The sequence below is a fragment of the Palaemon carinicauda genome, unplaced genomic scaffold (assembly GCF_036898095.1).
Source record: "Palaemon carinicauda isolate YSFRI2023 unplaced genomic scaffold, ASM3689809v2 scaffold12, whole genome shotgun sequence".
Classification (NCBI taxonomy): Eukaryota; Metazoa; Arthropoda; class Malacostraca; order Decapoda; family Palaemonidae; genus Palaemon; species Palaemon carinicauda.
Genome location: NW_027168704.1, coordinates 114448 through 130294, shown reverse-complemented (window position 1 = coordinate 130294; position 15847 = coordinate 114448). Strand labels below are relative to the sequence as shown.

General features: G+C 42.3%; 1 protein-coding gene across 1 annotated transcript in view; it reads right to left on the bottom strand.

The window, feature by feature from the left end:
• The window catches only part of LOC137635394 (zinc finger protein 665-like), a 54454-nt gene extending 49745 nt beyond the window's left edge, over window positions 1-4709 (bottom strand). Inside the window, exons 1-3 of the mRNA XM_068367873.1 lie at window positions 4607-4709; window positions 3782-4396; window positions 2231-2449 (exon numbers count right to left, since the gene is read on the bottom strand). Of these exons, the coding sequence (XP_068223974.1) occupies window positions 2231-2449; window positions 3782-4396; window positions 4607-4709 (937 nt within the window). The remainder of the gene's footprint in view (window positions 1-2230; window positions 2450-3781; window positions 4397-4606) is intronic.
• Between the last annotated feature and the right edge of the window lie 11138 nt (window positions 4710-15847).

The following is a 15847-nucleotide window of genomic DNA, read 5'->3' as shown; positions in this document are numbered from 1 at the left end:
GGTGTGAGCTGCGAGAGTTGAGGTAGCGGCTGCGCAGAACGCAGTTCTTGTCTCGCGAGTTGAGGTTCCTGAGGTGCTAGCCTAAGGTGTTGAGGCTCTCGCCTTGAGGAGGGTTGAGGTCGCTGCAGCGAGTGCTGAGGTGGCTGCCTCATGGATGGAAGAGGTTGTCGTACCTCAAGAGATTGTTGCCTCGCTGGTGGAACCGCAAGCGGAAGCGGAGGAAGTAAGGCATAAGATTCCTGCTCCCATTGCTGAGGTTGCCTTAAGGAAGGCGGAGGTTGCTGCACACCGCTGGTAACTGGCAACTCAGTACGCGGTAAGGTATCCTGAGGAGCCTCAACTTCGTACGCCTGGCAGACTGGACTGCGGTTAGGCGGAGCGATCGCAGGAGGAGGTGTAACCTTCTCAGCCTGACACTCACGCATTAAGACCGCAAGCTGTGACTGCATGGACTGCAGCAAAGTCAACTTGGGGTCGACAGACGCTAAGGTCTGCTGAGGCAAAGCCTTAACAGAAGATGAGGTCTGTTGCGGCATCACCTTACCCCTCTTAGGAGGTGTGCAGTCACCTGATGACTGCGGAGAGTCAGAGCTAATCCAATGACTGCAACCAGGTTGTAGAGCTCTTGAGGTCTGGACTTTGCGTTTGAGAGGTCTTGAGACCTGAGTCCAGCGTTTTCTCCCTGACATTTCTTCAGCAGACGAGTAAAAGACGGGCTCAATCATCTGCGGGTGGGAGTGACGGTCTCTGTAAGACACGCCCGCAACCACCGAGGATACTTCTGTGCGCCGATCAAGGCCTGCCGAACCCTTTTGCCCTTCGACATTGCTTCTCCCCTGGGCTTGGGAGCTTGCAAGAGGTCCCGGACTGGGAGGACGACTGGCACGCACAGAAGTACCCTCACGCACCACACTGACACTGACACTAGCACTTGGCACCGCACTGACACTAGCACTTGTCACAGCCCTGGCACTATCACCTCCCACTGCACTTTTGACCTTAAGTTCTTTGACTTCTGCCATAAGAGACTTATGGTCACTAACCACCGATTCCACTTTGTCACCTAAAGCCTGAATGGCACGCAAAACATCGGACATATCAGGTTGAGTACAAATAGTAGGTTCGGGGGTAGCCACTACAGGGGGAGGAAAAGGTTGAGGATCATGAGGTGAGGAAAAAAGTGAAGAGCGAGAAGAACTCCTCCTAACTCTCTCTCTCTCTAACTTGGTTGAATATTTCAGGAATCGAACAAATTCAAGTTCCGAAAGTCCGGCGCATTCCTCACATCGATCTCCCAACTGACAGGGTCTTTCCCTACAGTCAGAACAAGCGGTGTGAGGATCTACCGAGGCCTTCGGAATACGCCTATTACAAGACCTACATCGTCTATGGGGTGGGGCTTGTGAAAGGTCAGACATCTTGAATCAAAGAGTTAGTCAAGGGGGATTCCAAATCAAGCAAAAAGATCGTTAACCATTAAACAGAACTAAATAAAAGCTATCTAAGCTAATAGAGAAGTTTCCAGTATAGCGACAGCCGAAATCTGAGAGAAATACTTCACCAAAAGCCGTGAACAATACTCCAAGATTATAAGCGTATCCCAGAACGTCTTGCCGGAAGCACGACAGAGGAAAAATTGAGGCGGTGTCAACAAGAAGTACTGTAGTACCTGGCCACAGGTGGCGCTGGTGAGTACACCCCCTTCTAGTATAGTGATAGCTGGCGTATCCCTCCCGTAGAATTCTGTCGGGCAACGGAGTTGACAGCTACATGATTATCGGGTAAGTTTAATATTGAAAATAAAATAATATTTATTGATTGTATCCATTTCGTATTGCAACCTATGCAAAATTAAAATTAAAACAAAAGAAATTAAATTTATTTAATCATGCAAGTTATGTGCTATACCTTTTAGAAATTCTAATATGCATGATGGCTCATAATTTTCTACAAGATTTATAAGTCTCATTTGTAGACTTATATTTCTTTCTTTTCTGAGCCTCATTTCCTCGTCTTAAATGAATAATTTTAGTTTGGGTTAGAGCTTCCTCTTTTTGGAGTGATGAGCAAAGTGTCCATAAATTTGATTGGATACTTGTTAACGACGTTCTTAGAGCACTATTAAAACTTTCCACATGATTGTTTGTCCTCGGTAGGTTATTTAGAGTACGCTCATGTACATTCCACATTTCGATAGGGAAAAGAGGTTTAACTCTCCGTCTACGCTCACCTCTCCCACGCTGGACACCAATATAGGTCTGCTCAAAATAAGTAATAAATTCTGTTGGTAGATCTTCATCATCAGAGAGAAGTTCAAATCCATCAACAACATCGTGGATGGGTAAAAAAGCTAAAGCATTGAAACATTTTACTTTCAATGCAAACGAAGGGTCAGTATTATACTGAACCTTCTTAACTATTTCACAAATTTTACGCCAACAGGAATGACCTAATTGAAATAAACATTCTAAATATACCAAAGTAAAAAATGCTTGAGTAAATATACTAACAGGAAAAGGCTTCTGTAAATATTCCGAAAAGGAAATACACTTCTTGTTATACATTTCTTTAATATAAACAAACAACTGTTTCAAGAATAGCCTGTAGGATAGTGGTTGTTTAACGAAGATAGGTCTTTAAAATAAACAAACAACTGTTTCAATACTAGTTTGTAGGATGGTGATTGTTTAACGAAGATAGTTGTTTAAGATAATCACCCACTATATATATATATATATATATATATATATATATATATATATATATATATATATATATATATATATATATATATAAATATAAATATAAATATAAATATAAATATAAATATATATATATATATATATATATATATATATATAATATATATATATATATATAATATATATATATATATATATATATATATATAGTTATAGTAAAAAAAGTTGTTAACATTTAAACCTTCAGTTATTGATATGAAATAAACAAAGTTTCATTTGGTCTAATGATTAAATAGATGAAAGAAAATAAAAAAATATAGAAAATATGGGTGGAACTTTCGTTGGTGGAATTTTACATTGGTGAAATTTTCGTGGGTGGAATTTGGTGGGTGGAAATTTGGTGGGTGGAATTTTCGTGGGTGGAATTTTCGTGGGTGGAATTTTCGGACCACGCTGCTCACACCACCTCTTGTAACTGAAAGTCACTGTGCAATTGCGGAAAAACTTCCCGGGGGAAGGTGATGGCAGGACTAGTATGTGTTAAGAGCTCCAGGATTATACAAGGATACAACAACAATACAAATTATTTCCAAATCTGTCCTTTGTTACAGCGCTATATACATACCCCTACGATCTTTACAGTGGAGACTCACCGTTAGGTGGGTGTAAGTTTGAAAAACTAACTGGCTAATGCCTGATCTGAGGTGCTACTCTATGCTTAGCATGAGCGGTTTGGAGGCACCACGTCCCCTTGTCGACTCTGACAGCTAACGGCCAGGGTAATTGTGAGAAAGGGTGAGAACTTTTATCTGTCATCTCTGCAGTTTTTTCTCCTTTATTCCAGATCACAATATCGGATTTTATAGCACCTCCTATGATGATTCTTGAGGACACCTTCAGAGCACAAAGCCTTACCACAGTCCGTGCGCAAGAATGGTTTTTCTTCCATGTGAGTTCTTAAATGTTTATCGAGTCTGTTTTAAATTATTTGTTTTGCCATATTCATGACATTGGAATAGATCTCTAATGTAATTTCTTATGTTTAGTGAGATAGTATTTCGAAGTAAAGAATTCGCTACAGAAATTGCACTTGTATGGCCTCTCTCCTGTGTGAATTCTTAAATGTTTAGTGAGAGATAGTTTTGTATTAAATGTTTTGCTACAGACATCGCACTTGTATGGCTTCTCTCCCATGTGAATTCTTACATGTCCAGTGAGATGGTGTTTCAAAGTAAATGTTTTGCTACAGACATCACACTTGTATGGCTTCTCTCCCGTGTGAACTCTAAAATGTATAGCAAGTCTGTACTTCTTAGAAAATGCTTTGCTACAGACATCGCAATTGTATGGCTTCTCTCCCGTGTGAATTCTTAAATGTTCAGTGAGACCTCCATTTACATTAAATGTTTTGCTACAGATATTACATTTGTATGGCTTCTCTCCCGTGTGAATTCTTACATGTACAGTGAGATGTGATTTTGTAGTAAATGTTTTGCTACAGACATTGCATTTGTATGGATTCCCTTCCATGTGAATTCTTGAATGTGTAGTGAGTTTATATTTTGAAGTAAATGTTTTGCTACAGACATTACAAGTGTATGGCTTCTCTCCCGTGTGAATTCTTAAATGTAATGACAGACCATATCTATCACGAAAAGCTTTCCCACATTCAGTGCATGTGCATCGCTTTCTAGCTAGAGCATTGGAGTTAACATTACCAAAGATCCTTTTTTTTATCTGCTTCTCTTTTATTTGATTCACCTCTTGATTCAAAACATCTTTCTGTAATAATTCTCTTCCACTGATTACACATGAAAGTCTTTCTTTTTCTTTTCCTTTATATTCTTCCATAATTGTCCTTAAGTAAGTGCCTACACTTTCCTCCTCGTCGACATCCCCTTTACAACTTAATGAACCATTTTCACTCAATGATGCATCGTACTCGTAGGAATTTTTCAAGTAGCTTTTGCTAGAATCAAATATTTCTGGCTCTACTTTGACTTCCATTTTGGGATCCAAGAAAAGAGCGCCATCATTAAAGAGAGCAACACTGCCAGACGTATCATTATTTTCTGGATCGACTGCAGGTGAAAATAGATCTTCATTTTCACTTTTCATTGAAAATTCAAAAGGTGGTTCAGAATTCATTATCCTCTCCGTATCACAAGATGAAAAACCCCTTAATATTATTTTTAATAGACTTCAAAGAGGAAATTAAGACTAAACTTCCTATTCTCAGACATCATACTGTACAACAAAATCTTCCAACATGACCCTTTCTTTTCCAGTTTTACGTCTCTTGCATATACCTTCAGTAGCTTACAAGCTTTAGCAGCAAGAGGTGCACGATTCCTTCCTTTGAGAAGAAAAATCTGGAAGAATAGAAAACAACAATCAGTTAGAGAAGAGGAAAACTCAATAAAAATAATAGAGTTTTTCAAAAAATAAAAATAAATTTATAAAGTACTGTAATTTACATTTTTCCTAAACATACAAACCACAGACATTGATCTGTGTTCTATCTGTTCTTGTTACATATTTCAGGCATCTAAAAATCTCATATCCTCTGTAGATTCTATAATCAACAGCATCTCCTGTGACATTATTGGTTCTATTCTTAAAATAGTTTTCCCCTTGCTCTTCAAAAAGACAGTTTCATCCATAGTCTTATTTCCTTTGCTGTACTTCCTCTCCAGTCATCATCAAAATTGTCTTGCTAATACTGCTATGCACCTCTGAGCCTTCCTCCAGAATTATGAACAGCAAAAGGCTTTATAGCAATCCTGCACAGACAGGAACATTTACCACAAACTCTTCCATATCACTCCCTCTACCTTTGCTTTGGTTCTAATGTTATGGCAAATTAACATTACTAACAAGTTTTTTCTTTCTGGTTGCCTTCGTGTTGTTCAGTGCCTTCTCAAGAACAACAGATACCCTCCATCCCTGTGAAGATGGACCAGGAATTCTGCAATTTTAGGCTGAGAGGGTCTGGAAGAAGAATGACCTTTCATCTGGCACCAGCGCAAAAAAAAAAAACTGCCCATTTGACTTGATAAACTTGACATGTAGAGCATCACATGGCTTAGGCTAACTAGATGAAAAGCCTCTTTACCTTGAGAACCTCCTGACAGGCTCCAAGCATGAAGATGAATCATGTGGAGCCCCTGATGAAGACAATGAAAGTGAGGCTGTTTGAGTAGATCTGGTCTCTTTAGCAATCTAACAGGAGGGTTCACTAGGACCTCAAAAAGGTCTGGGAACCAGTCCTTCCGAGGCCGGAAGGGAGCGATGAGGGCCAAGGAGAGACGACTGGTTTCCCTCGCCTTGATAAAACGCCCAGATCAGAGAGAGGCAGGAGGTGTCCACCTGAAGACTTCCTCATCTTGTAAGTGGGCATCTGTCGTCATGTACTGGGGATACTTGAACGAAGGGAAGACGACTTAGTAACAAAAGTTCATTGTTATGACATGGAATAAGAATTGAAAAACAATACAAGACTGAAAAATTATCTGAAAAAGAAAGCCTCCCACGAATTGGCCACCCCTATATCAATACAAAACACAAGTACTTGGTTTTTTTTCCTAGGACACCCACACACCCAAAAAAAAGAAATAAAATATAAAAGTCCTATTTCACAATACAGTCCCATTAGGTTTATGATGCAAATTTCTTAGCAATTAACACCAAGAAAGAGCCTTTTCGATCTAGGTCAAAGTATTCAAACAAATTACCCAGCTTGTGACATGAAAGAGGTCCAAGCTTGTTGCCGTCTGCTGGCCTGGAGGGGGACATTGCAGTCTGCTGCCCTGGAAGGGGACACTGCCGTCTACTGCCCTGGAGGGGGACACTGCCGTCTGCTGCCCTAGAGGGGGACACTGCCGTCTGCTGCCCTGGACGGGGACACTGCCGTCTGCTGCCCTGGACGGGGACACTGCCGTCTGCTGCCCTGGACGGGGACACTGCCGTCTGCTGCCCTGGAGGGGGACACTGCCATCTACTGTCCCGAAGAGTACCTTTGAGTGTGCCTCTGCCCCTTCTTGTAGAGTGGCACTACCTGTACAGGAACTGTTGAGAGCCACTACCACCACCTAAACTGATGTTTAGCACTGTCGTCTGCTGGCCTGGAGAGTGGAACTAAATGCTGCCATTTCTGGCTCACTGACTTTGGCAAGGTTACCCAAGAACTGCTCCCCTAGTCCACTGTCTGCAGTCTCTGGCAGACTAAAGGGGTTAGTTGCCGGAACAGGTGAGGAAGCAAAGGGTCCACCTCAAGCAGGAGACGCCCAGAAGCCTGGTACAGGTGGGAGTAATGGTGAGAACCCTGGTACATTTCTTTGAGAAATCCTCAGTTCTTACCAGGATTTCCAAGGTCCCTAACCAAACATCAAGCCACAAAGTAGCCTGTATGGGGAGAAGAGGAGTTGGACGAGGCACGTCTAAGATCTCAGAATAGCTCTTCTGCTGCAGACAGGAGGTGGGAGAAGCTTGGTGGTAGAGCCGGAACGTTGCGAGGATGAGAGCTCAAAGAGCTGTAGGATGATCGTAGCCCTGGCACCCTTCACGCCCTGAGTCCAAGGCAAGGATGCACTGGTCTCTGAGGGCTTCTAGGTGCAAAAGACACCTTGTCTTTACTCTCTCAGTTGATAAACCCATTGAGAATCCTGATGAGAGTCAGAACCTGACAGAATGCATGGTCCGACTCTTTCTGCTCTCCTTCCAACGTTGGACTTGGACTTGCAGCGAAGTCTCCTTTTTCCACCCCCAAGAGCTCTTCTCCGGGTGGGTCACGCACATCCCTCGAGTGACAGGCTGCATCTGTAGACTTGGAGGTTCTTCAAGAGGACTTAGGAAGAGTCTTGGAGTCCTTCGGTTTCTTTTGTGGAAGGAGGAAGGGCTCAAGCATCGAAAGCTGCATTGTCATGTCCCTCCTGACTTCCATCGGTGGTGAACTCTCTGTGCGAGGGGAAACTTCCTCCGAAGGTGGAAGAGAGGAAGCCCCTCCCTGGCATTACCCCCTCAGCAGAGGTGAGGTAGGACAGTGTCTGGTGGAAGATGCAGGAGCAGACCTTGATAGCCTAATAGGAGTCGGCTTTACCCTAGGGGAAGTAACCACATCTGAGACCTTCTTCCTCTTCAGAGGAGAAGAAGCTGTGATTCCTTACAGTAGGTCTGCTATACCTGTAAAATGCTCTGAAGAGCTGGCAGACAGAGCAGGCTTGAAGGCTTGCACCACTGCTCTGACCAGAGCCCTGAACCAGGGCTGCTGACTGACTGACGCACTGTCAGACAGATCCCCTGAAGGCCCTGAAGGGAAAGGGACCGACAGTTCCCTGAGAGGAGTCTCTGCTGTTGATGGATCCACCTTCGAGGAAGGCAGCTTCGGGATCCTGAACCCTTCTGTGGAGACCCTGTGGCGGGATGTAAACAAAAACAAACCCCCACACCTTTGATCACTCTACTTCCAAAATATCCCACAATACAAACTTTCCCCTTACTTTACTTCAAACTGGACTCTTGGACAGAAGGAAAATTTATTTCCAGCCGGGTCGTCTACGCTCAAATTCTTTATTTATATAAATATCCGCAGTCTGACTATGTTCATTGTACGGTCCAGGTCGTCATCATCAAGCTATTCATACAAAGCACACGGCTGGCAAACACCACCTTCCAGGCCAAACTAAAACTCCAAGGAGTCTAAAGGAGCCTAAAGGAGGAATTACGGCTCCGATATAAAAAAACTTCACAGCCGGCTTTCGAAGAGCAAAAAAAAAAATAACAACTGACTCCTTCTACAGTCAGAGATCCAATGCTTTCGCCCAAGACATTCATTACCGCCCTAACCTAGCTAAAAAGGTAAACAAACAACCTCAAATATACCGACAGTCTTTCCAACAACAACCAATCATTCGCTAATTACCCTTTTTCTTCGGCGCGCACCGCGGACACACAAAACACGCACACACAAACGCACATACACACATACTCTCTCGCGCACGCGCGATCTAACAAAACTAAAGCAAATGAAATTCTCTCTCTCTCTGACAAAACTAAAGCAAATAACTCTCTCTCTCTCTCTCTCTATTTGACAAAACTAAAGCAAATAAACACTCTTTTTCTCTCTCTCTCTCTCTCTCTCTCACAAAACTAAGTAAATAAACACTTCCTCTCTCTTGCGGTTTGACAAAACTTAAGTAAATAAACACACTCACTCTCTCTCTCTCTCTCTCTCTCTCTCTCTCTCTCTCTCTCTCTCTCTCTCTCTCTCTCTCTCTCTCTAATGACAAAGCTAAAGCAAATAAAATGTCTCGATTTAACAATACTAAAACAACTCTCTCTCTCTCTCTCTCTCTCGATTTGGCAAAACAAAAAAAATAAATTAAAATAAAATTAATCCTCCACATTCCTCCCCCCTTACTTTGCCAAATCCTCACACAACACTTACCTATTTTCTCATTACCCAGTCGCAATCAGGAACAGGGCCTCGGCTTCGAGTAACTGGGCCTTCATATACCTGCACTCTCTCATTCACTTCTTCCATGTCGTTTTCATTCAACGTACTATTACGATTCCCGTCTATGTTCTGCTCGTCTAAGATATCGTTCACTATTTCATCTACCTCAGTTTCATCTGGCCCGAAAATCCCACTAATTTCTGTCAACAATTCATCCATTACATCTAAACCATTTTCTACTTTAACAAAAGAATCATTCATACTGCTTATCATTCTCCTATCTTTCATTCTCGTGTTCGTCATACGTTCTCTTGCCTCATCTAACGAAAAACCACACACACTATAAGTATCATTCATACGCATCCAAGTTTCATCTGTATTAATACATTTATCTTCCGTGCTCACCTGTACATTTACACCCTTGTCCTGCTTATTCTGATTCCCGCCAACAACTACAAAATTTTCCTCTCTTTTATCCCCAGTAACATTTTCAGACTTCTTTTTCCTTCCATACTCTACTAACACCAATTGCCTATCTTCTAAACCTAATGCCACACACATACTCGGTTCATACTTGTTCGTTTTCAGCCATTTATTCATACCACTCTCCTGAATATATCTTGGTACCTCCTTCCATTTTCGCAACTGATTGTGGTGTGCCCTAACCTTTTCCACACTACCATCCACACTTACTTTACCTAAAACATAACTCAACCCACTAGAACCAACATCTAACACCTCATAAGGACCTTCAAACTTATCACGTACCTTATTGACATTCATTCTTCCTTTTTCAATTATGATATTTTAATTATAAAATAAATTTTTGAATATACTTACCCGGTGAATATATAATAGCTGCAACTCTGTTGCTCGACAGACAAAAAACAGTAAAAACTCGCCAGCGATCGCTATACAGGTTGCGGGTGTGCCCATCAGCGCCAACTGTCGGCCAGATACCACTCTCGATGTAAACAAAGACTCAATTTCTTCTCATCCCACTGCGTCTCTATTGGGGAGGAAGGGAGGGTCGTTTAATTTATATATTCACCGGGTAAGTATATTCAAAAATTTATTTTATAATTAAAATATCATTTTTAAATATTTAACTTAGCCGGTGAATATATAATAGCTGATTCACACCCAAGGAGGTGGGTAGAGACCAGTTAAATATGTTTACATCGTATAAGCTAAGAGTTTTTTATTTCATTTTGACAGTTATCAATATAACAAAACCAAAATAAATAGGTACCTGGTAAGGAAGTCGACTTAGACGATTACTCTGCCTTGTAAGTATGTCTTCCTTACGGAGCCCAGCGATCCTCTTAGGATGCTGACAGACCCCCAGGAGCTGAAGTATCAAGGGCTGCAACCCATACAACAGGACCTCATCAAACCCCTAATCTGGGCGCTCTCAAGAAATGACTTTGACCACCCGCCAAATCAACCAGGATGCGAAAGGCTTCTTAGCCTTCCGGACAACCCATAAAAACAACATTAAAACATTTCAAGAGACAGATTAAAAGGATATGGAATTAGGGAATTGTAGTGGTTGAGCCCTCACCCACTACTGCACTCGCTGCTACGAATGGTCCCAGTGTGTAGCAGTTCTCGTAAAGAGACTGGACATCTTTCAAGTAAAATGACGCGAACACTGACTTGCTTCTCCAATAGGTTGCGTCCATGATACTTTGCAGAGATCTATTTTGCTTAAAGGCCACGGAAGTTGCTACAGCTCTAACCTCGTGCGTCTTAACCTTAAGCAAAGCTCGGTCTTCCTCACTCAGGTGTGAATGAGCTTCTCGTATTAACAATCTGATAAAGTATGACAAAGCATTCTTTGACATAGGCAAGGATGGTTTCTTAACCGAACACCATAAAGCTTCAGATTGGCCTCGTAAAGGTTTAGTACGAGCTAAGTAGAACTTAAGAGCTCTAACAGGGCATAAGACTCTTTCTAGTTCATTGCCTACGATCTCCGATAAGCTGGGAATATCGAAAAATTTAGGCCAAGGACGAGAAGGTAGCTAATTTTTGGCTAGAAAACCAAGTTGCAGAGAACAAGTAGCTTTTTCTGACGAAAATCCGATGTTCTTGCTGAAGGCATGAATCTCACTGACTCTTTTAGCCGAGGCTAAGCATACCAGGAAAAGAGTCTTAAGAGTGAGATCTTTCATGGAGGCTGACTGTAAAGGCTCAAACCTGTCTGACATGAGGAATCTTAGGACCACGTCTAAATTCCACCCAGGAGTAGCCAAACGACGCTCCTTAGTGGTCTCGAAAGACTTAAGGAGGTCTTGCAGATCTTTGTTGTTGGAAAGATCTAAGCCTCTATGCCGGAAGACCGATGCCAACATGCTTCTGTAGCCCTTGATGATGGGAGCTGAAAGGGATCGTCCTTTTCTCAGGTATAAGAGAAAATCAGCTATTTGGGCTACAGAGGTACTGGTCGAGGATACAGAAACTGACTTGCACCAGTCTCGGAAGACTTCCCACTTCGATTGGTAGACTCAAATGGTAGACGCTCTCCTTGCTCTAGCAATCGCACTGGCTGCCTCCTTCGAAAAGCCTCTAGCTCTCGAGAGTCTTTCGATAGTCTGAAGGCAGTCAGACGAAGAGCGTGGAGGCTTTGGTGTACCTTCTTTACGTGTGGCTGACGTAGAAGGTCTACTCTTAGAGGAAGACATCTGGGAACGTCTACTAACCATCGAAGTACCTCGGTGAACCATTCTCTCGCGGGCCAGAGGGGAGCAACTAACGTCAACCTTGTCCCTTCGTGAGAGGCGAACTTCTGCAGTACCTTGTTGACAATCTTGAATGGTGGGAATGCGTAAAGATCCAGATGTGACCAATCTAGGAGGAAGGCATCTATATGTATTGCTGCTGGGTCCGGGACTGGAGAGCAATAGATTGGAAGCCTCTTGGTCAGCGAGGTTGCAAAGAGATCTATGGTGGGTTGACCCCAAGTTGCCCAAAGTCGCTTGCACACATCCTTGTGGAGGGTCCATTCGGTTGGAATTACTTGACCTTTCCGACTGAGACAATCTGCTAGGACGTTCAAGTCGCCCTGGATGAACCTCGTTACTAGGGAGATGCCTCGATCTTTTGACCAGATGAGCAGGTCCCTTGCGATCTCGTACAACGTTAGTGAGTGGGTACCTCCCTGTTTGGAGATGTACGCCAAGGCCGTGGTGTTGTCCGAGTTTACTTCCACCACTTTGCCTCGAAGGAGATACTCGAAGCTTCTCAAGGCCAGATGAACCGCCAAAAGCTCCTTGCAGTTGATATGCATGCTCCTCTGACTCGAGTTCCATAGACCTGAGCATTCCCGACCGTCCAGCGTCGCGCCCCAGCCCAAGTCCGATGCGTCCGAGAAGAGAACGTGGTTGGGTATCTGAACTGCCAGGGGAAGACCCTCTCTTAGGCTGATATTGTCCTTCCACCAAGTCAGACAAGACTTTATCTTTTCGGAAATCGGGATCGAGACCGCCTCTAGCGTCTTGTCCTTTTTCCAGTGAAAAGCCAGATGGAATTGAAGAGGACGGAGGTGTAGTCTTCCTAGTGATACAAATTGCTCCAGGGATGACAGCGTCCCTACCAGACTCATCCACAGCCTGACTGAGCAGCGTTCTCTGTACTGCGAAAGCTCAAACCAAATTAAAGTACTTCACCAAATATGATGTGAAAAAACTCCAGGTTCAACAGCGAGTAAAGTACGTCTTGTCGACACGTCGACAGAGAAGAAATTGAGTCTTTGTTTACATCGAGAGTGGTATCTGGCCGACAGTTGGCGCTGGTGGGCACACCCGCAACCTGTATAGCGATCGCTGGCGAGTTTTTACTGTTTTTTGTCTGTCGAGCAACAGAGTTGCAGCTATTATATATTCACCAGCTAAGTTAAATATTTAAAAACACCTGTACTGCGAAAGCTCAAACCAAATTAAAGTACTTCACCAAATATGATGTGAAAAAACTCCAGGTTCAACAGCGAGTAAAGTACGTCTTGTCGACACGTCGACAGAGAAGAAATTGAGTCTTTGTTTACATCGAGAGTGGTATCTGGCCGACAGTTGGCGCTGGTGGGCACACCCGTAACCTGTATAGCGATCGCTGGCGAGTTTTTACTGTTTTTTGTCTTTCGAGCAACAGAGTTGCAGCTATTATATATTCACCGGCTAAGTTAAATATTTAAAAACTTCTTTTAACACTTTCTCTCCAACTTTGTAGCTTACAAACCTCTCATTTGCTTTCTTCCAAACATCTCTATCATTCTCGGACACACTCAATCTCGGTCTTACTATCTTTTCAAAATTCAACACAAACTTACACGGAGACATACCAGTACTCTTGTGCACAGTCGCATTATACGCCCACAATGCACGCCCAACATATAAATCCCAATCATTATCACATGTACTCATCATCCGCAAAATTTCTGTCAAGGTTCTTACAATCCTTTCAGCCAAACCATTCGCACTTGGCATATATGGAGTCGAATACACATGTTCAATGCCCCATTCTCTTAACATCTGCTTAAACTCCCATCCAACAAACTCCGGACCATTGTCACTTAACATTTTTGCAAGCTTACACACACTCATCGGCAACATCACTTGACTTACCATTCTCGCTACAGTCTCACTTCTTTTATTCTTGATGGGTACTGCATACGCAAACTTGCTCATATGATCGACCATAATAATCATTCCCACATGTCTCCTCGCAGTCACAGGCAACGAAACACAATCAATCACCAACATCTCAAATGGCTCTTTCATACGTAACCTCAGAACAGGCGGACTTGCATGCATGCTCTGATACTTTCCCTTCTGACAATCCTCACAAGTAGTCGCTACATCCCTACAAATTTGACTCAACCCAGGCGTAAACAACCTCTCTCGCATGCATTCCCACAATTTATTCTTCCCCATATGCCCATACCTGTCATGCACTACCATACACATACTTACAGCTGCATGCATTGGAAACACAGGAACATATATATCTTCATCCATTCCCCTATGCAAAAAATACACAATATTCTTACAAACAATAAATCTTTTAAAAACTTTCTTATAGGCTTCCAAATCACACGGCCATTCTTCCACCCTAATACCATTTAAAATACATTCACGTAACCTATTTATTTCGAAACATTCACCTTGCATTTCTTCCACCTCTTCTTTGCTTAACAAATCTTCTTCACTTTTTGCAATATCAATCATGCCAACAAAATTCGCCATAAATACACTATTATCCTCAATTACTATTACCTTACAGCCATTCTTTAAAAGCAAACCCTTACCAACATCAACTGACACATTGTGCAACCTCAAAAAATCTATTCCCATAAAAAAACAACTAGGCATTTCATTCTCTCCCATCACAATAAAATTATGTTCCACTTCCATACTCCCTAATTTCACCTTCAACCTCACTTCTTCCCAAACAAGTAAACTTCCCTGACCTATTCCATGAATTCTCACACTCGTACACTGTCTTTTCACTTCCCAATAGTACCTCTCAATTTCCCTGATAACCGACTCATTTACTAATGACACTTGAGCACCCGTATCAATTAAACTACAATATTCATTCTCATTCATATTCACATATGTCATCATCCTTCCTTTTACACCATGCATACATACATTTACTCTCCTTTCAATTCTGTCGCTCACTTCACCAATATGTTCATCATCATATTCACTGTCCTCTATACCATCATATCTTAGATTAAGGTCACTTGCACCATTATCCTTCTCACTCAACAATTTGCAACATTCCTCATTACATTGCATCCTCAAGATATATTCCCTATCATTCTCCTTACATGCCCTATATTCCATCGGTCGATTCCATCCAAAATACAAATACACAGTTACACCATACAACATACTTACCACCATTAATATCTTTGATAATACTTCCCCTTCTAGTACACTATTCTCCTCCTCATACACCATTTCTTTTGACACTTCATTCATCACCCTTCTTTTAAGCTCAGTTACACTACCCGGTATTTCCGTATTTAACCCCTCTTGTATTAACTTACTTAAACCCATTAGGATACACTTATATACCATATCTTCCCCTTCACAAATCTGCTCCACAACTAAACCTTCAGGCAACCTTTCAGAATTCTGATTACTCTCTTTATCTTCCATCCTCCCATGCATCCTCGACATCGCATCCGCTATCACATTCTTATTTCCAGGTACATATTCTAACCTAAAATCAAATTCATTCAAATCCTCTATGGTCCTAGCAACCCTTGCATTCACACACTCTTTCCTTATCATATACACTAGGGGCTGATGGTCAGTACGCACAATGAATTTTACACCATACAAAAATACTTTCAATGCTTTCACACAAAATCGTATCGCAGCCAATTCCCTGTCAATCGTCGAATACTTCCTCTCAGCTTTATTAAATGCTTTACTAACATACGCTATTACTCTCAATTGCTCTTCTCCATTTACTCTCTGCATTTGAACCAAACAACCACCCATACTAACCCCACTCGCATCCGTATACAACTCTAGCATATTCGCATTTTCACTGTAGTCTGGAAATGCCAAAGTGACGTCTTTCGCGGCCTCTTCCTTCAACCTTTCAAACGCTTCTATCATCCGATCAGCCCATTTTAATTTTGAACCATTCCTTTTACCCGTCCATTCATTTAAAG